Below are 21741 nucleotides of genomic sequence, written 5' to 3' on the forward strand. Positions count from 1 at the left end.
GACAACCTTATGTGACACCCTGATAATTTTTACACAATCAAAAGGCGTTTAAACTTAAAAGCAAGGCTTCTGTTGTTGAAAAGGTGAGCGAGAAATGTTCAAAGGGAGGTTAGGTTACCCCCTTAATGCAGCATATCCCTCCCTGAGTTTAAAATGAAAGGTTATTGATGATAATGTCTAGATCAGTGTTCCTCAATCTTTCACATTTCAAGGTCTCCCTGGTTCATTTGGTTCCATTTGTAAGCTGTCAGACTCGTAAAGGATAAGTTTAGACCCCCTAAAGGAACCCACAGAGTCCCTGGAAATCCACTTTGAGAACCACTGGTCTGGATGATAATCCAGACTCTTACTTTGTCCCTATTTCCCCAAGTATTTGTGATTGGCATATCAGGGAGGCTGCAGGAGCAAATCAAAAATATTCCATATTCTAGCTAATCAGTGCGACCCACACAGTATCCATTGTGTGGCCTGCTATATTACACAGCTAGTTTTGTTTATACCAGAGGAACACATTGGTGGACGGTATGTCACTGCTAGTAAAATGTTGTCTGTTGATGCTGAAAAGGTTTGTTTACATTTGTAACATCAGTAAGCATTGGCAGAATGGCACTAAATGGTCACAGTTTTTGGTCACAGTTGGCCTGAACTGTACCGTCATGAAAACTGTACCTTTTCCTATGCAAACTTCTAATAAAGTCTTCAATCAAAACGCTGTTGACATATACATTATTATTGAAAATGTTTATATGGTGTTTAAAACGGCAATGCCAACTCATAGGCTTGGCTATACTGCGTGATGATGCCTGTTGCCTTTCCACCGGGTGCATCTCTCCACTCCGACATGTCTCCTTTCCGACATGTCTCCATTCCGACACTAACCCTATCTCTACCCCTACCCTAAACCTTAGGCCCATGGGGAGTGTCGCCACTCCGACAATAAGAAGTCCATTTCGGAGTGGCGACATGTCGGAATGGAGAGAGCCTCCCCTTTCCACCAATGTGCACAGACTAAGCTAACCTGTGACGAGGCACGCTACTGTCATACTTCTAGCATACTCCTTATGTAATATTATTAGCATACTCTTTGTCAGCAGTGTATTTCTAGTAAGGTTTTATGTTACAGGTGTCTTGGGAGCTACTCATGTGGAGATTGAGCACCATTTGGAGATGGGACGCAAGCTTCTGGCAGCTGGTCAACTTGCAGAAGCCTTGTCCCACTACCACTCTGCTGTGGGTAAGGTTACACCCACATTTTGACCCCTTTCTATACTTTGTCCTATGATGGTATTACGCTGTTGTGAGCTTGTGGATCGGCTATTTTGAACATTGAAATACGTATATGTATTTATATTTTGAAAATGTTTGCCTATAATGAAATGCCCCAAAATAAGGATGCCAGGGGGAAGGGGATTAATGTCTGTCCATTTAGCTAATTTATTTTACCATTTTATTTCCTCTCATCTGTGTCTTTCTGATGACCCCCACCCATCTGAGAGTTGCAGACAAAAATAGTTCAGTTCAGAGTCAGACAAAGAATGTCACCATGCAGGTTCTGAAATATAAAAAGCCAAGGAAAATAAGCAGTTTGGATTATGGGTTCCATGTTGGAATGGCTTGCTCAAAGACAGAATTGTGTCAGTTTACAGTCCACTTTACCCTTTGTTGCAAAATCGCCGCTATGTCCCTTTTGTCTGCTATGGTGATGTGGATGAGAGAAGTTATGAAAACCCAGAGTGATAAGTCTTAGCAGCAGGAAAGGAGACGATGCATTGCGGTGAACAGACTGAAACAACAAACAGGTGTTGGAGTTCAATATGTTCTGATTTTATTCCACTCAGACAAGATAATATGTACATAGTAGGAAAAATCCGACCGAGTGGCAGTCACGTGGATTAAGGTTAAAAGCAGGTTACATATTATGAAACATCAAAAGGGTACATTGGTTAAACTTTCTGGGTAAATGCTCGCTGTGGTTCACAAATACAATGCAAATTGAATGGGAGATGGAGAGACTTGCTTCCTGAGTGTGCAACCACAGTGCAGGTGACATTTCTGGGTCACGGCTCCTAAGTGAAGGAAGGGCAGGAAGTGGTACAGCAGAGTGGGACGGGGGCTACATCCCACCCAACAATACAAGGCAGATACATATTACAATCAAATGACACTTTGGTGAACTTCAGGTGTCTAGATAAACAAGTGGAAACAGTCTTTTAGAGAAACAACTGAGAAACACTGCCCGAGCCATGCCACACCAGACAGGAGAAAAACATGTCCTGTATGCCACAGGTCTCAGACAGCAGTCACAGAGATTGGTCACAGGAATAAAGCAAGGGTTAGAATGAACTGTCTAAGTGAGATTGCATTGTGTCTGATCACAACACCCTTTTTCCAGAGGGGGACTCTGAAAACTACCTGACTTACTACAAGAGGGCTGCTGTGTTCCTGGCCATGGGAAAATCTAAATCTGCACTTCCAGACCTGACCAGAGCTATCCAACTCAAGCCTGACTTCTTGGCTGTAAGTTCACATCAACTACACCTGAACGATTAGTGATAACGACAGTATAACAGTGGGCACCTGAGAAGTCTGGTCAGTATTTTCTTTTTCGGATGACTCGGTGCCTCAGGAAGCAAATGGTTGTTTATACTTTACATGGTGTACTAAGGAGATCTCTATAGAGCATCGCAGTGGGCGTGGTTCCACTAAAGAATCTCCAGTTCATTTCCTCATAGACTTATTATGTTAAGCCTAGAACCAAGCCATCCAGGATGACAGTGAATCATGATTATGAAACCTTTGTTTCTATGAAAAGAAAACTTTGAAAATCGCTAAACAAAAGGTTTTCATTAAATGTTATATATCAAATAATTAAATATTAAAATATGTTTATATATATATATATATATATATATATATATATATATATATATATATATGTTTTATATATAGGAGGATCAAAGGTTTTATGGTCATGATTCACTGGAATCCTGGATGGCTTGGTTCTAGGCTTAACATACTGTAATTGTTATAAATATTTTTGTAAAAGTCTATGGGGAAAATGAATGGGAGATTTTTAGTGGAGCCCGGAAACCACTTCCGCTGCGATGCTCTTGCTCTATAAGCTCACGTGTCGCAACGGGACCGATATACTAAAGAGTATAGACTGAATCTGGCTTTACACTCTTTAATTTGAGACATGGCACATGTTGCAAACAGCTGTTTCACATACAATGTATTATTGTACGGAGCGGCAGTGGCTGAGGGGTGGACCGGAAGCACTCCCAGAGTTAGTGTTGAAGTGTCTTAGTATAAGATGTTGAACCCCTAATTGGTCCCAATGAGCAGGTTGGTGCCTTGCATTATTTCCTCCGCCATCGGTGTATGAATGTGTGTGAATAGGTGAAGGTAATGCACAATCATTGCTATATAAATGCACCATTTTACCATTTTATTCCACACAATGAAAAAAAATAAAATAACACATTCTAGTGTCTAAATTCAGCAAACATTGCCCACAATGTTTAGGTGCCCATTCTTCCTGTATCCGAACTAGTAGTCGTGCATTTATGATATATAGGGCCCTATTATGATCCAGGTCTTATGCCTTATGCCTTAACTTCTTTGCCTTTTTTACTATTTTGTTTTTGTTTTTTAAATATTTCAAATAGCTGATCTGCAAGTTCACAACGTGCAGATGTAGATCAGCATTTGAAGTATTTAAAAATGGTTTTCAAAATAGTGAAAAAAAGGTAAAGAAGTTAAGGCATAAGGCATAAGACCTGGATCATAATAGGGCCCATAATGTTATAATTGCTAACCTTTTCTCTCTTTCTCTTACTACTCTTCTCCATTTCACACATCGCCCTCCCTTTGTCACTGTCTTCATGTTGCTGTGCATTCAGGCCAGGATGCAGAGGGGAAATATCCTTTTGAAGCAGGGAAACACCCGAGAGGCCAGGGAGGACTTCCAGGCAGTGGTAAGTCATACCACTCAGAACCAGGGCATGTGATGACGATCCCCATTCCCTGTTTCCTTTCTATCAGTGTGTGTCTAGATCTGGGGTCGGCAGATCAGGGGTCGGCAACCCCAAAAAAAGTTGAAAGAGCCATATTGGACCAAAAAAACCCCAAACAAATCTGTCTGGAGCCGCAAAAAATTATAAAAGCCTTATAAAAGCCTTATATATCGTCGTTGTCGAGTGGAAACCGTGTATGTCCAAAACTTTGTTTTGTATTTATCATTTTAAAAAATGAACTAAACTAGTGAAAACAGCCGATCTACAAGCACACAACGCCTCGCACCGCGAGGCGTTGTGTGCTTGTAGATCTGCTGTTTTCACTACTTTTGTGCGTCAGTCTTGTATGATGAAACAGGGCTTTACTTTGTGAAAAAAAAAACATACAAATTTGAAACTTGGAGATAACAAGGTTTCTGTCCGACAGTGACGATAAAAAAATCGTTAAAACAAAAAATACACTTTTTTCCGTTTTCATACTTTTTTGAAAAAGCTCCAGGGAGCCACTAGGGTGGCGCTAAAGAGCCGGCTCTAGTGCCACGGGTTGCTGACCCCCGGTCTAGATCAAGATCCTTTTGTCCTCACAACCTGTAGTATAATGCTGAAGATGGCTACTGAGCATGCTGTTTAGGAATGCAACTATCGGAGTTCCGACAAGATGGCGACCGAGTAGGACGCGTTTGTTGAGCTCTGTAGAGGTGCAAAGTTTTCACATTTTTTAAGCCCATTTTTTACTGCCTTTATAGTTCTTTTGAGACTTTAAACGCCAAAACACTGGTGAGTGTCTGTTTTTGCAGTTGTTTCGTGTTTCATGCCGAATACGATTAACACGAGGTCGAGGAGTACCAGGTCTCCGACCGCAAACGCTGACAACATGGCTGGCGCAATGCAGGGCGACGCTGACGCTCCGGTTACAAAGAGCATGCTGCGCGAGGTCCTCAAGGAATCACTGAAAGAGTTTATGGATGGTTTTATTCAACCCATGATGCTTGGCTTGGAGAAGAAATTACTGAAGAAGATTGATGACTTCGGAAAGGAGCTGCGTCCTGCAGTCGCCACGCTGAACACGACCGTGGCTGAACATGGGGAGGCCATTGGGAACTTTGGTTCCTCCATGGACAGTTTGCAGATGTGTATCACTGAATTGGAGAGAAGATGTGCTAATCTGGAGGAGAAGCTCGTCATAGCAGAAGACCGGAGTCGTAGGAACAACATAAGAGTGATTGGGATCTCTCCTGGGCTAGAAAAGGCTGACCCAGTGGCCTTTATCCAGTCTTTTTTGCAGAAAACATTCCCCGACGAGTTTCCCGACTCCCCCCCGGAGGTGGATCGTGCTCATCGGACCGGCAATCCACGTTCTGATAAGCCAAGGGCTTTCCTGGCAAGGATCCATTTTTTCCGGGTAAAGGAACGCATACTCCAGCTCTCCAGGAAAGCAGGCCAACTGACATACAATGGCAAAAAGGTGTATATTTTCCCCGACTGGTCTGCTGAAACATCAAAGAAAAGGGCAGCTTTCGGGCCAGTAAAGGAATTCCTACGTTCCATCACCGCGGAAGGAGTTAAATACGGAATAAGGCACCCGAGCAAATTCTGGATAACCGTGGATGAGGCGACTTCTACTTTCAACTCACCCAAGGAAGCGCTGGCCTTTTGCAAGGATAAGTTCAAGACTCCAGGTGCTGCGGACGAGACTCTAGCTACGCAGGATGATGAGACGACAGTTACAGAGAACTAACTTTTACCAGGGACACTTTTGCTTTTGTGATCGCGTGCTTTCAAACACATTCTGCCGATGTGATATCCTTTTGCCTTTAATGGACTGTTGGTAAGCTGGCTGGGACTTTGGAGATGACTTTTACGCAGCGTCTTTCTTTCCTCACTCTCTCCTCCTCCTCCTCCCCAAAGGGTGAGTTGTTAATGTAAGCCTACTTATTGTTTTGGACTCATCATCTGACTTGACGTTGTGTTTTCAAGTGTTTCGTTTCATAATGCCTATTTTATTTGTATTGAAGAATAAGATATATTTTATTTTTTAATAAGATCTGTAAGCAGATGGGTGTTACTCGTTTTAATTTAGGTTACCGCAAGGAGAGAGGATTTAGGGCTGATAAAGCTATAAGCATAATTCACTGTCTTTTTTGTTTGAATATAATGGACATTGTTCTTGTTATTATTGTATTCTTTTTCTTTGCTCTTATTGAGCGTTGTGCTGCTTACTATATAGGTCTAGAGGGTTTTATCTCTCTCTGTTAAGCTTTGTCTAACGTGTTCCGTGTCCCGGTTCCGAGCCTGCTCTCTCTCTCGTCTTCCCTCTGTGTCTCTCTATCTATCTCGGCTTTCCTCTCTCTCTCTCTCTCTCTCTCTCTCTCTCTCTCTCTCTCTCTCTCTCTCTCTCTCTCTCTCTCTCTCTCTCTCTCTATGGCTCTCTCTCTCGCTGTGTGTGTGTGTCTCTCTCTCTCTCTCTCTCTCTCTCTCTCTCTCTCTCTCTCTCTCTTTCTGTTAGGTAATGGCGGCTATGTTGGTTGTTAGTTTATGGTTCGTTTATGCCTCCTAAAACGCTACTTTCTCGGGTAGGAGGGCGAGACTGGGCTTTGGCCTTTGTATTGAGTAATGTAGCCTACTGTTTAAGGCGAAACAGATATAAATAATATGGTCTAAATTGTGAAGGCTCCGCGGTTCCAGAGACCACTCGCTCTCCCGCCCTTTCTCTATGTCTCTCTACCTATCTCTGCTTCTCCTCTCTCTCTCTCCCTGGCTCATTGACTCGTTCTTTTCTTTCCTTTTTTTTCCCCTAATCTTAATAGCTGGCGGATGTACGATCTCGTGGCGCGTTGGCTCTACGTGCTCGTGGATCCGCTGTCTGGGGGGGGGGGGGGGGTAGTTATTTACCTACTTTACTTGTTGTCTTCTAAGATGTTAATTTCTTGATGGGGGAGAGGGGAGCTCTGAATTGGGGATATTTATTTTGTAGTCGTGATTGGGTATGTTCACTGTTTGAAGTATGGTAGTTTACTGTTTAAGACGGAAACAGACTTAACTAATATGTAATATGATTGACATTTATCTAAGTTTGCACTGGCCTTTTGGGCATGTACAGGGAGCTGTATATGGCGCAGTATGCATCATGTGTGCTGTGTTGTATATGGTTTCCTGATCATACATAACTGTGTTTTATGTAAATACTTATGTATACAGACTTTTCTTTTCTTTCTTTTTTTCCCCCTTCTAATTAGTAATTGTGGTTTGTATGCATGGATGCATAGGGGGGGCTGTGTGTGGCGCAGTATGCATTAACACTGTGTGTGCTTTGCTGCATATGGCCCCCCGTATGTGCTTTTAATTTCTATTTCTAACTACATATGTAAGTGCATATATGTTTTATATCATATACACTGATTTCCTTTTTTATTTATTTTTATTATTAATATTATATTAGTGCCTTGTCGTGGTGACAGCCTTATTTCCACATATCTGTCACAAGTGTTTGGTTATTTGCATTAACGTGGCTTATAGGGCTTTATCACATTCTAAGTGGGCCTAATGCTGGACTGATTATTATTATTACAGTTGTTATAGTCCCCTCTCTTTTTTTTCCCCCTTTATTCTTTTCTTTTTTCTCTCCCCCTTCTTTACTAGAAATGTTAACATACCATTCTCATTTATTTAAGTGATATGAAGTGGGGAGATTGATCATAATTTGAGCGGATGGAATGTTTGAGAGCTATTCAGCCACAAGAAGGCACTTTTTTGTTGTTGTTTTTACTTTGGTGATCTGTTATATATTTACATAACCACCAGAGGGCAATGTATGGTTACTTTTGGGCAGTTACTTGTTTGCACTCTCTGACAGAGTGAAATGAAGGTTGACTAATAGGTTGATGGGGTGGGGAACTGTTTTTGTGCACTCTGATGCTAATGGGGTTTTCCCCCTCAAGCTTCAATGTTATGTGTTTTTTTATGTTCGTTTGATGTTGCTTTTTCCTTTCTGTTCCTTTTGGGGTTGTTTTGTTTTTCTGTTGGGAAGGTTTGTTGTGAGGGACCAACTAGGAAATTCTAAAATGTTCTACTGTGCTTGCTGTGCGTATGGTTTGAACCACAATTATGACAGAATATAAATTTCTAAGTTTCAATGTAAGGGGAGCGAATATACCGCATAAGCGAACCAGCATTTTGGGGGTTTTGCGATCTAAATCAATTGACTTTGCATTTATACAGGAGTCTCATCTTTTAAAAGAGCATTCCAACCGATTGGCTAATAAACATTATCGTGTTTTAGCCTTTTCAGCTGCTTCTTCCAAAACCAAGGGAGTAGCCATATTGGCTAGACGTAACCTTAGGTTGGATTTTTTGGGTGATTGGTCTGACAGTGACGGGAGGATAGCTGTTGCTAAAATCCGCTTGGAGGGTAAAATGCTAGCACTAGTCTCTGTGTATGCTCCAAATGTTTTAGACAAAGAGTTTTACAAATTACTAACTAAAACCTTATTGGAACTGACGGATTTCAAATTCATTGTTGGTGCTGACTTCAATGCAACATGGCAACATAACCTAGATAGATCCACTGGGGTAGAAAGCAGAGAACAAGCACTAGCGTCTGCAGAACTACGTGCTTGGGCAAACTCAACTGGCTTACTCGACATCTGGCGTTTAATGAACCCAACGGTTAGAGATTTTTCTTTTCTGTCGGGTAGGCATGCTTCATTCTCTAGGATCGATTACGTTTTTGCCCCTGTTAGCTTGTTTCATAAAATTGCCAAGGTAGAGTTGCTCCCAATGTCACTCTCGGATCACAAGGCGGTGCTGTGTGTTGCTTCACTGAAACAGGTTATAGATAGAGCTCCTAGATGGCGGTTTAACACCACACTGCTGCGCGATGCGGCATTTGTAGCTCAGTTTCAAACTGGTTTGCGCGAATTTATAAATATCAATACAGGCTCAGTTGAGGATCCCAGAATTCTTTGGGATGCAATTAAAGGCTTTATCAGGAGTAATACAACCCTCTATGCGTCCACTCAGAGAAAATTAAGGTCAGCCAAACTGGTGGAATTGGAATCTCGGTTTTCTACTTTGGACAATTCTCTCCAAAATAACTTTGATGTTAGTACAGCAACCCAGAGGGAGCTAGTTAAGAAAGAAATTAACTCCATTCTCAAGCGCCGCTCAGAATTTCAAATGAAACGCACAAGGCAAAACTACTATTTTAATAGTGCAAGACCCAGTCACTTACTGGCTTTACGTCTTAGATCCAATGAGCATTTTGCTGATATTGTTAGTGTCAAATCAACAACTGGAGCCATGGTTACAGAACCCAAAGAGGTCAATGCCACGTTTCGTGCTTTTTATGATGAGCTCTACACCTCCGAGGTCATTCACGATGATGCAGTATGCAATGATTTTTTATCCAACATACAGTTACCAACCCTTAGCGAGGCGGATGCGGAAGCCTTAGATAGACCGCTCCATCTGGCGGAATTACAGGAAGCTGTGCTCGCAATGCGTAGGGGCAAGTCGCCTGGTTTGGATGGGATACCCCCTGAACTTTATGCCATCTTTTGGGAAGATCTAGGTCAGCTGATGCTAGACATGTTTCGATATGCAATTGAAAGTGGCTCTTTCTCCAGGGATGTGAATGTAGCTATTATATCATTATTGTTGAAGAAGAACAAGGATCCCACAGATTGCGCAAGCTATAGACCGCTTTCACTTTTGAATTCTGATCTAAAAGTTTTTGCTAAGGTGCTTGCGCGTCGCTTGCAGGGTTTTATGACCACCTTAGTACACTGTGATCAGACAGGTTTCATAGGAACTAGACTAGCCTCTGATAATACTAGACGACTATTGCATATCATCGATAGGGCTAAGGAGCTGAGGACCCCCGCCGCAGTGTTGTCGCTCGATGCGATGAAAGCATTTGATCGTCTGGAATGGTCTTACCTGTGGGCTGTACTAGATAAAATGGGATTTGGTGCTTCATTCATACATTTTGTTAAAGTACTTTATTCTAATCCGTCAGCCATGGTCCTAACCGGTAAGATCTGTTCGCCGCTATTCACGATTGGCAGATCTTCAAGGCAGGGTTGTCCCCTTAGTCCTCTCCTTTTCGCACTTTCACTCGAACCCTTGGCTCAGACAGTGCGTCAGTCTGCAGATATTACTCCTGTTTCGATTAACAACACACAGCATCGCATTTCCCTATATGCTGATGATATTCTACTGTTCCTTGAGAATGCACCACAGTCAATTACTCACGTCCTTCAAATTTTTGATCAGTTCAGTTCCATTTCCGGCTACAAAATTAATTGGACGAAGTCAGCCCTTCTACCTCTAAATGATCAGATGAGATCTGCTATCCTGCCGCCCATAATCCCAGTAGTAAGCCAATTCAAATATCTTGGCATAGATATTTTCCCCTCTCTTCAGGCTATTGTTAAGAACAACTATGGTGACACTCTAAATAAGATTTGTCTTGATTTAGATAGATGGTCATCTTTGCCCAACTCTCTCCAAGCTCGAGTTTCAATCATAAAGATGAATGTTCTTCCTAGGGTTAACTTTGTAAGCTCTATGCTCCCTTTGCCACCACCGCCGCAATACTGGAATAAGCTTCACTCTTCGATATCTAAGTTTGTGTGGAAAGGGAAACGCCCTCGTCTTAAACTTTCTCTATTACAACGTGCTAGAGATGATGGCGGCCTTTCATTGCCCAACTTTAAATTTTATTATTGGGCCTTCACGCTCCGCCCCCTTTTAAATTGGTTTAACCCAGCAAATAAGGTTTCTTGGAGAGAGCTTGAGGAGAGTTTAGTGCAGCCTGTTGAATTGAGAGATCTTATCTATTCAAACATAACTACACATCAATGCAAAGTTCGCTTTGGACCTATCATTTCTCATTTAGTGGCAGTATGGAGGGCAGCTGAAAAGATGTGTAAGATTGATTGTAAATGGAACTTATTTTCCCCAGTGTTCAATAATCAAAGACTTTTAATCGAGGATCGCCCCATTCGCTTTCCAAGGTGGAGGGCTAAGGGGATTCGTACATTAGGGGACTTATTTGATAGAAATGGTTTACGACCTTTTCGAGATTTGTGTGACATCTTCAATCTGCCTGGAAATACCCTTTTTTTCTACTTCCAACTGAGAACGTCCATGAGGACCTATGGGGTCCCATGGCAAGCTCCCCTTAGATTGCACCCCTTCCATGAGTTTATCTGTGATGGTAACAGAACAAGAGGTTTGGTTTCCACCCTCTATGGTTTTTTATTAGACTGTAGTTATGGGCCCCTATCTGTTGATACTGTTTGGAGGAATGATGTACCAAATTTGGACCCTGACTTTTGTTGGGACACAGTATGGTCTAACATTAGGCTATCTTCTAGAAATCCAGACCATCAACAAATTCATTTAAATTTTGTTCATCGGACTTATTTAACTCCCCGCAGACTATGTGCTATGAGGATTTTGAATAATCCCAACTGCACTCTCTGCGCCTCAAATAGTATTGGTACCTTCCTTCACATGGTTTGGGAATGCCCAAATGTGTCGTCATTCTGGAATATGGTTGCCTCAAAACTTTCAACTATTTTTAGTATCAATATCATATCTTCTCCTTCTTTATTTTTATTAAATGACGTCTCACAGTTGCAACTAAACAATATACGCAAGCGCATCTTCTTTGCTGGTGTAACGGCGGCGAAGAAGATGGTAGCTACGCGGTGGAAACCTCCTCATACGTTAACGTTTCGCCAGTGGGCCTTAACCTTTCTAGATATAGTATATTTAGAGCAGTCGATAGCAAGGTTACACGGAGCAAAAGAAGAAAACATTAATATGTGGTCGGACATTGCAGATAAGCTTAAGGCTATGATTCAAGAAATCACTATATAGTGGTAACAGCCTAGCACAGGCATGCACTATTGTACATTCCGTGTTGGTCCGGGGAAAGGGGGTGGGTGGGTTTTCTTTTCCTTTTCTTGTTTTACTATTGTTTGTGTTGTTTGTCTGTTAATTGCATTTTTCTTTTGATTATGGAAAATAAAAATATTTGATAACAAAAAAAAGGAATGCAACTATCGATTATCCTTTTAGCCATCATTATATTGATTCATTTTTGGATTAATCCAATAATCAAGAAACGCATAACAATATATATAATGAATTAACATGAAACTGATTAAATAAATACTGTCTGATTAAACATAAGCATTTTATACTTTGTTGCACAACCATGTCATATAAGATCAATGTGTGATTGGACACATTGTGAACTTGTAGATCGGCAAGTTTCGCTATTAGAATAGCTATTTTATTAAAGGCATCGCAACAATATAATTTCAAATTCTCATACGATTACATCAATCTTTTGAAAGGTGTTTGAACAGCTAAATCTGCCCCGCCCCAACAGTCAATAATTCCAAGTTGAACAGTTTTGTGATGTCAGGAGTCCACCCTGGTGAACTCATCCAAACTCCCTATAAATAAATACAAGGATACTTACAGTATATCGTCATGCTGTACTGTAGCTTAGACTGTCAATGAGGAAACTATTATATCTAACCTGTGGATTGTTCGTCAGCTGGAGCGGAACCCGTCCCAGGAGGAGGCTGAGGACCAGCTGATGAGAACCAACGAGCTGGAGGAGCTTCAGGAAGAGGCCCACGCAGCCCACCATCAGGGGGACTACAGCACTACCATCAGTGTGCTGGAAAGAGTCATAGAGGTACAGTACCCTGTTGCTCTACCCCGGGGCCTGCAGTGCTGAAAGAGAGGCCTGTAAAGAGTCATAGAGGTACAGTACGCTGTTGCTCTACCCTGGGGCCTGCAGTGCTGATACTGCTGACAGACAGAGCTGTAAAGTTGAATGTTTGTCTGTTGACAAAGGCTCTGGGCTTGGCAGGTTACGATCAGCTCCGAACTCAAAGTGGGGTTGTATATATTTGACTCTACTCCTATTAGGACTTATTTGACATATCTGACACATGTTGTCCTGGTTTTATTTCTACATCTCTTCTTTTACCCTTTTTCAACACTACAAATGATAGTTTTCTTTCTATATCTCTTCTTTAACCCTTTTTCAACACTGCAAATGATAGGAGCATGTCTGACAAATCATTTCAAGGTAAACTTTATTTGTCCACAAGGGAAATTTGTCTTGGGCTTTCACCCCTGCTACAGCCACCCACAAAACATCAGTGACAATACATAATAGAAATACATGACACAACATTACACAAGTGCACAGTGATTAATCAATACTCTCAGTCAGTGCTGTTTCAGAGCGTCGTTCAATAATTTAGTGGACACGGGTACAAATGATTTTTTAAACCTAATGTACTTCACCTTTAAACCTGTGAGGTGACAAAGTGGAAGCTGGGGTTGAGTGGCAGCAAAGATTTTTAATATACAAGATAGTTCATCCTGGATGTAGCACTAGAGTGCGGCATGGTACACAAATCCTACATATAGCCTCCCAAGTGGGCACCAGCGTCTGATGGCAAATCTTGCTAACGTCCTGTTTACTGGTGCTAGATCCCGCGAGAGTTTGTTGCTGGGACAGAGAAAGGTCCATAATAAAGTAGATTTTCTCCTAATTTGTGTCTCTGGAAAAAAGCCATTTTAGTATGAAAATGTTGGGAATATTGTGTGGCTTGTTACGACCGGGTCCAATATTTAGTTCAGTGACCATGGAGCTAAAGAATGGTTTGGAAGCTGTGTTCACGTTCACTCTCCCATTGGAAATGAATAGACTCCAACCTGCTTCCCCCTCCTAAAAATGTATCCACCTACGTCACGGAATAAACCGGAATTGCTGTGTCTTGATATTTTCATCTTGGGTGGCAGGGCCTAGTATGTGTCAGTAAATCCATGTTCCATAAAGGTTCTCTGTGTCTCTCCAGATCTCACCGTGGGATCCTGAGTCACGTGAGCTCCGTGCCGAATGCTACATCCGCCTGGGTGACCCCCAGAAGGCCATCTTGGACCTTACACCGACGACGCGGCTACGCAATGACAACCGTGCTGCCTTCCTGAAGCTGAGCACGTTACACTACAGCCTCGGAGAACACCACGACTCGCTCAAGTGAGCTGCGTCATCGGTTTAATGAATCTATCCCTGGCTTAGTGGGGAAATCGCATGCAAAAGATTGCGTACAGTATTTCTTAGTTTGTTTTTTGTGACTTTGGCGATGCGTTGCACTTGGATGTTTGAAACTTGAGTCTAAATGTTGTTTTGTCTCCTCCTGCCTTTGGTCCTTCCTTTGTCCGTCCGTTCATCTGTCGATGTGCAGTCACATTCGGGAGTGTCTGAAGCTGGATCAGGACGATAAGGAGTGTTTCAGCCACTACAAACGGGTGAAGAAACTCAGCAAGCAGCTGGACTCGGCAGAGGAGCTCATCCAGGAAGAAAGGTCAGTACCTCATTGATAACACCCCCAGAGACCACATTACACCTGTCCTCCATGACCTCCACTGGCTCCCCGTCAAACAACGAATCCACTTCAAGATACTCCTCACCACCTACAAAGCACTGCACAATCTGGCCCCCCCTTACCTCTCTGACCTCCTCGAGCCTTACGTCCCAACCCGTTCGCTCAGGTCCAGTGAGGCTGGCCTCCTCGTGGTCCCCAAGCCCAAGCGCCGAACCTGGGGTGACAGGGCCTTCTCTGTAGCCGCCCCCACCCTCTGGAACGAACTCCCTAAACGTATCAGAGACGCCCCCTCCATCCCCACCTTTAAAACCGCCCTAAAAACCTACCTATTTACCATCGCCTTTCCCAGCTGACCTTGAACCTACTCTTGTTTTTATTCTTTTATTTCTTAGATCTCTTTTGTATCTTTTATCCTAGTTTTTTCCTATTAAAGTTGTTGTTTTTACCTACCACTTACACACACACACACACACACACTTAGTGTTGTAAAGCGACTTTGAGTAGCGCTATATAAATTCCAGCTATTATTATTATTATTATTATTATTATAACAATTAACCACTTAATATAAGCCCTGTATACTTCTTATGTCGTCTTCTAGGTTCCACTTATCTTCTTCTCAGTAATTCATAACACTGACAAAAGAAAATACATAATCCAGTTTAAATGCATTTAGTACTATTTGGTTTGGTTATTACCCAACCTAATATTTGCTATATTTTTTTACTTTAGGTATGAAGAAGCCATTGACAAGTATGAGTCAGTGATGAAGACGGAGCCTAACGTTCCTTACTACACCAACCTGGCCAAGGAGAGGATCTGCTTCTGTCTGGTCAAGGTGAGATGAGCTGATCGACATCGGCGCAGATTATTTCAACCATTTAAACCCTGTATAGTTTACGACAAATACTGAAAATGGCCGTCTATAAGCTCAGAACGCGTCACCTCACAAGCTTGTTATTTAAAATATTAATAATTATAAATGTAATGATTGATTTTTTATTTTTTTTGTCTAAATGTTTGCCGTTTTTCATCTAATGTTTATCTATTTTCCGGCACATGTTTCTCTTTTGCATATTACGACATGCCCAGAAAAGGGACAGCGAGTTCATGTACATACAGCAGGTTAAAACAATTTCTTTCTTTTGTTTTGCCCTGTCCAGCTTAAAATGACTGACGACGCCATAGATATCTGTTCAGAGGCCCACCAGAGAGACCCTCGCAATGCCAACATCCTCCGAGACCGAGCCGAGGCATTCATCCTTAACCAGGAGTATGAGAAAGGTACTTGTGGTGGCCCTTACACACAATTGAATGTCACTGAGCTAGATTGTGTTATCTCACAGGGCATGTAGGGTCAGGCAATATAAATGCATGTAAATGGAAGTTCGCAAATATGATGGATGTATTTAAAGAGCGATATGAGACATTCTGTATTGAGATATAACCGTAGTTTTATTGTCAACTCTTGCACATAGGCACACTAAAATCTAACGCACACATTAGTTGTATTAGTTGTATACACACAAAAGTTTAAAATGCAGCTATGGGGAAATGAAGGGTCATTAAAAAAAGTTTTGAACACAACCAGCAGATGGCGTGGGTCTGCACTTTCTCTCCTTTTTGCTCTTATACTTCAGTAATTAAAGACATGCCATTTATAACACGAAAGTACAAATTGTGTTATGGACATTTAAAAAAACAACATGACTATATATAAGTTCGGTTCAAACATTACAATAAGCTGTTAATTTGTGGCCCTGTATCACTCATAGGTCGGCTTAAACCACACAACGAACCTATCTCACAGATTACATTGTTTGAGATTTTAACTCATTTGTTGAGCGGTGCTAACCGCTCCTACATCTGGCTTTGTGAGTTTGTTGTTATATAAGTTCTCCTTTTCTCTGTCTGTCTCTCTCTCTCTCTCTCTCTCTCTCTCGCCATCCCTCATCCTCTGCCAGCGGTGGAGGACTACCAGGAGGCCAGGGAGTTTGACGCAGACAGCAATGAGATCAGAGAAGGCCTGGAGAGGGCTCAGAAAATGCTCAAAATTTCCCGCAAGAGAGACTACTACAAAATCCTTGGGGTCAACAGGTTACTATTCTGTTTTCACGTCTACTTGGCATGTGTCAAAATACAAAAGTTGGAAATTAATAATTAACTTATATGCTGTATATTTGCACTCCGTCCCTATTCCTTCCTATCGGTCCTCACATCCTAAACTCTCTAAGGCGACATTCACACAGGCACGTTTTATGACGATTAAAACGAATCCTATAACGTATTGTTGGAAAATACACAACTGTTGGGCATGTGTGAAGACGCATCCGTATTCTTTTTCGAATAAAAGAAACGAATGCAAATCCACAAAAAAACGGTGGTTTCGATGCGCTACCGCAAACGCTTCCCTGTTGGTGTGAATCCATCCGTCTCAAATACATGCAATGGAACATTGTGGTAGGCTATATAGAGCCATGTGCGGGTTAAATCCATAGCTATTTATAAAAGGTTAAATCCCCCCGTCTGTTCTCATTAGATTTCTGACGATTCTGGCCGCCTCCTCCCCTCAGTTGATTTCTGATCACCGCTCCCTCGATCGCACATGGTGTATTATTTGTGAGGAGTTGTTGCTCACAGTTAAATAAAAGGAAAGTGCCACAGGAGTCACTTGTATAGCTGTATATCATATAATATAGGCCGATGTGTGGGTCTTGCTCGCGCGCGCGGCTCTCTGTGCCAAATCGTGTCCAGATGGAGACGGCGAGCGAGACGCTTCATGCGCGGAGCGCAAAGAGGGAGCCAGCGGAGGGAAAGACGAGGGTCAGAGAGAGAGAGAGAGACTGAGAGAGAGACTGAGAGAGAGAGAGAGAGAGAGAGAGAGAGAGAGAGAGAGAGAGAGAGAGAGAGAGAGAGAGACGTTGACGCTCTACTCTTCATATCTTGCTAAAGTATTTTCTGTCTGGTTTATTGCTGGTAGATTTTGCGAGTCCCTCCCGCCGCCGCTGGTTTTATTTTGTGATCGCCCGTTTACGACCGTCGACCGCAGATAAATAGGCTAATGCGGCGCTTGCGGGGGTCCTGTGGTTACATTGTGAGTTGAACTTGAAGAATTAATAAACACAGGGAGATGGAGGAGGCATTATTATGCAGCTTGGATACATACATGTCCCTGGACAGACGTGGACGATTCCTTGTTTCGGATGACAAAGTGCTGTGCGAGCGCAAACGTATCAATTAAATATGCAAGAATGTGGCAACTTCACCCCTCCCATTCGCACGACTAAACCGAATTATATTATGAGAATGTGGCCTAAAGCAGTGGTTTTCAACCAGTGGTCCTTGAGCGGGTTCCAGGTTGTCCCCAGCTAAATGATGGAGAGTCTGTAACCCAACGGACCCTTTATAGATCTTTTGGGAGTGTAAAATGAAACCAAATGGACCCTTACGGTTTAATTTTACACTCTCAAGAGTTACATTATTGTTAAACATCTACATATAAGTTACAAGAAGTCTACACAAGAAGTCTACACAATTCAAGAGAATGTAGATTTTTCTATTTATTCTTATCAACATTTGCCTGTCATCTCTCCTATGCTACCACATCAATAATACAGCATGGAATTGTGGACAAGATCTTATCCAACAACGACAAAATATTCCAAGTTTTGGTTCTGGGAGGCTAAATGTCATCAAATGGTGGTCCGTGGCTCAAATGCCAGATAAATAATGGACCTTGAAAAAGGTTGAATACCACAGCTCTAAAGGAGAATGAGCAGGAACGAATTGAGACACCGTTTTATAATTGTTGTTATCTTCTTCAGGAGTGCCAACAAGCAGGAGATCATTAAAGCATACAGGAAGTTAGCACAGCAGTGGCACCCGGACAACTTCCAGTCCGAAGCAGACAAGAAGGAGGCAGAGAAAAAGTTCATCGACATCGCCTCAGCTAAAGAGGTCCTCATTGACCCAGGTCTGACCCTGATACCTGTATTTGATTACATATTTGACTTCTAGGTTAGGTTGCTCCTCTTTAACCCATTCAGGCCCGGGAACACATTTTAGTGTATGGGAGGGGCTTACAGTACATGTACAGTATGTAGCAACATATTTGTTTTTGTAGGCTAATTTCTGATTTAGATGAAATGGGTTCAGATGGGGATGATTAATTTGCCTTTTATGGTGTCCAAAGCATGCAAAAGGTTTACTTTACAATGACATAAAGGTGATTAATTCAGCATTATCAGGAAGCCGTTACGTGACTGTAGTTCAAAATAACACCACAGAACATAGCATAGACTCATAGAGTATCTGTAATTATAAACACTCAACACAGTAACAGTATGTTCCTAGGTGATGATGTGTATTGTCTTGTTATACTCCTGTCAGATTACTTTGTCATCTTATCAAGGAAAGCCACAGCTCACCTTTAGCCATAGTAATGTATTAATCTATTCCTCGGCTCGCTCCTCTCCCACTCTTTCATTTGCCATTGCAGAGATGCGCCAAAAGTTTGATGCTGGCGAGGACCCGTTGGACCCAGAGAGCCAGCAGAACGGCGGCCAAGGTGGGCAGGCCTGGCCCTTCCACTTCAACCCCTTTGAGTCCGGTGGCAACTTCCACTTCAAATTCCAATACAATTAGGGAGGCGGACGTCCATAAATGACTTTGTTGGAAACGGAACATAATATAAAGAGGATGGGAGGCCAATGTAAAATCTGTGGAAGAACTCTGGAGTCTGAGCCTCAGCTTGGGATCCGTCAAGAGCTTTTTCGTGGGTTGTTTGACTTTTAATGCAGAGTCCGTCTGCTCAACGATGGATTGAGCTGTACAGAGGATAAAATCCAGACTCCCCCACCACAAAAGCAACGGAACCCACATTGGTTTCTGTTGGATGAAGTTGTCACCGTGGTCGACGACAGTTTCGTATAAGTCCTTCAAAATGACATCATGGTTGAAAGCTGCCATTTGTTTCCCCCATTTCCTTTCGTTTGGGTTGTCTTGTCTACTTTTTCTTTTCTGTGTGCCATTCTTTGAGCTGCCATTAAGGGACTCCTTTTTTATGCAGTAGCTCTTTCATTTGGTTGGAAGTGGGATGTCAGTGTGTTGTCAGTTGCTTTGTGCTCGCTGTATTCTTCTAACCACATGAATCCATGCGTCCCTATTCTGGAGGCCAACACTCCGCGAAAATAGCAGATTTATAAGCTTGTAATGTGTTTGTAGAGCTTGTAGATCTGCTAGGGACTCCGGTCAAATAAGTATATAGGGTTTAAGTGGTTAAGTGGGAAGCCTGGAATGGAATTTATGGAAATCACTCCCCCTGTGATCATTTACAGTTTGCTCTGTTGGCGAGCGCATGAAAAACCTGAGCTAGGAGCTAGAAACCAGGGAACCAAGGCTGCTGATCCATGATAACATCAAGGGAGAATCCCTTGAGGTTCTCCATTTACACTGAATCTCAAAAGGGAATCTGTGTCATTGCTGCAGAAATCAAGTTGAGACTCTGAGGACAATATTCTAATGGTAGGCCTGACTCCAATGAAAGAAAGATTAGTTTGGTGTTGATACAAGCAGTCTATAATGTTGCTTAATGGCACCACTGATCAGAGTTTTGGTTCCCTGTTTTCTACTTTTAGGAAGAACATATTCATGCTTATAAATTGTAGCTGTTCTAAGATAACAAGAATGAAGCATGAATTCTGTTTTAGGTTCTAACTTCAACAATTGACAGTGAGTAGGAAGGTCATAGAGATATTTACGTCAAGGCGTATTACTTTGTGCATTATGTTACCACCTGAAAGATTTAAGCTAACTCCTCCATTGAAAAACAGTTGATTTAAATAACTTACATTTTAATATATTCTGGATTCTGCCTGGACAGAAAAGTATCTTAATCAACTAAAGGAAATGTCCTTTTTCACTCTTCTCAAAGCATGTCTTTGAAAACTTGCACTTTTGTACTCTGAAGAACCACTCCAATTCTCCCACTCCATAAGAGTTGATGTCTCCTCAAAAAGAAGAGTCCAAGTTTCACATTAGTGGTTAATCAGGGGCCTCATTTATAGAAGGGATTACAATTGTATCGTAACATGCATTATATATAGACCTAAAAGATATGGTCTCGTGCAGTGCCATTGGTGGACCATCGTATCAAAAATACTGACGTTAAATGAGCAGTTTCTGTTTCTGTCGTTTGTTCTGTTGCTAGGAATTTTTAATTGGACATGTGTTCTTACGACACTGGAAAAAAACTGCCAGCCTACCGTACATTTTACATTAAGTAGACTTTCAAGGGCTTGATTGCCTCTGAGCCCACCCATGTTGAAAGATGTACTGTATTTGTGTACCCATTGGTACTGCAAATTACTTTGAAAGAAACCATCGAATGGCAGTGGTAATGTTTCAATGTTTTCTGAAATGGGTGCAACTGCAAGGGTACATTTATAGATAGATGTATTGCGTTTGCACCGACAGTATTTGGGTGCCAATTTCTTAAAAAGCCTTGCCCATTGACGTTGTGTTTATAGTGCAGGGAGATGAAGCTTGATGTCTTCCATTTCCTGTGGAGGTCCACAAACGTACAATGAAAAATATAATTTTATATGTTTGAAGATCAAATCCTAGCAAAGTTTTGTAGATGAGGCCCCCAATATCACTGCCACACATCTTCTGCTACAGTTGTATAAATGGAAAAAATACTTGATAACTTGTTTTGTTCAACTTCAAAGTTATAATTTACAAGATGGCAGGCAAGTACCACAAATGTAACGAATCCATAATATTCCATAGAATTACTGTAGATGTTTTAAATGTTGGTCTCATCTTGACCAACTGAATGTGACAAATACTTGTATTTCAGTCAAAACTCTTCCGGCAAGTCAGGTTTTTATTATTTTTTGTTTGGTTGGGGTTCTGGTTTTAGTTGTCAAAGTGAGTCTGCTGTGACATGCGCAGCAATTAAAATATTAATTAAAACAAGTTTGTTTTCTTCTCGTTAATGTTTCATGCATATTAGGTTAGGTCATCAATATGCATGATTATTTTAAATCAGTAACTCTTTCCTTTCACGTTGCCCTGCTGTTTATGTAAAAGACTCGAATACTGTTTTTTTTTTTTTTTTTTTTATCAAGTCAACTCTTTCTAGGTTGTCCTCAGGCGAGCCCTCCAGCGTCGATTCCAGTCATCCTGGTTCTCCATACATCTGGCCAGCTTGTTGGTGCTTTGCACTCCTGCGTCTTAATAGTAGTTAATCTACTACACACAACTCACTCATCCACGTCTTTACAGAGACTGATTTA

General features: G+C 41.8%; 1 protein-coding gene across 2 annotated transcripts in view; it reads left to right on the forward strand.

Annotated features, from left to right (window-relative positions):
* dnajc3b (DnaJ (Hsp40) homolog, subfamily C, member 3b) overlaps positions 1–21347 on the forward strand; it is a 29747-nt gene extending 8400 nt beyond the window's left edge. For both annotated transcript variants that reach the window (XM_080741791.1, XM_080741790.1), the window contains exons 2-12: positions 1124–1234; positions 2393–2517; positions 3903–3977; positions 12592–12735; positions 13913–14094; positions 14303–14422; positions 15176–15281; positions 15607–15727; positions 16408–16540; positions 18268–18416; positions 18942–21347. In XM_080741791.1, the coding sequence (XP_080597917.1) occupies positions 1168–1234; positions 2393–2517; positions 3903–3977; positions 12592–12735; positions 13913–14094; positions 14303–14422; positions 15176–15281; positions 15607–15727; positions 16408–16540; positions 18268–18416; positions 18942–19087 (1368 nt within the window). In that variant the 5' untranslated portion in view covers positions 1124–1167 and the 3' untranslated portion in view covers positions 19088–21347. The remainder of the gene's footprint in view (positions 1–1123; positions 1235–2392; positions 2518–3902; positions 3978–12591; positions 12736–13912; positions 14095–14302; positions 14423–15175; positions 15282–15606; positions 15728–16407; positions 16541–18267; positions 18417–18941) is intronic.
* Positions 21348–21741: the final 394 nt, after the last annotated feature.

This window comes from Nannobrachium achirus (assembly GCF_963921795.1).
Source record: "Nannobrachium achirus genome assembly, chromosome: 14".
Lineage (NCBI taxonomy): Eukaryota > Metazoa > Chordata > Actinopteri > Myctophiformes > Myctophidae > Nannobrachium > Nannobrachium achirus.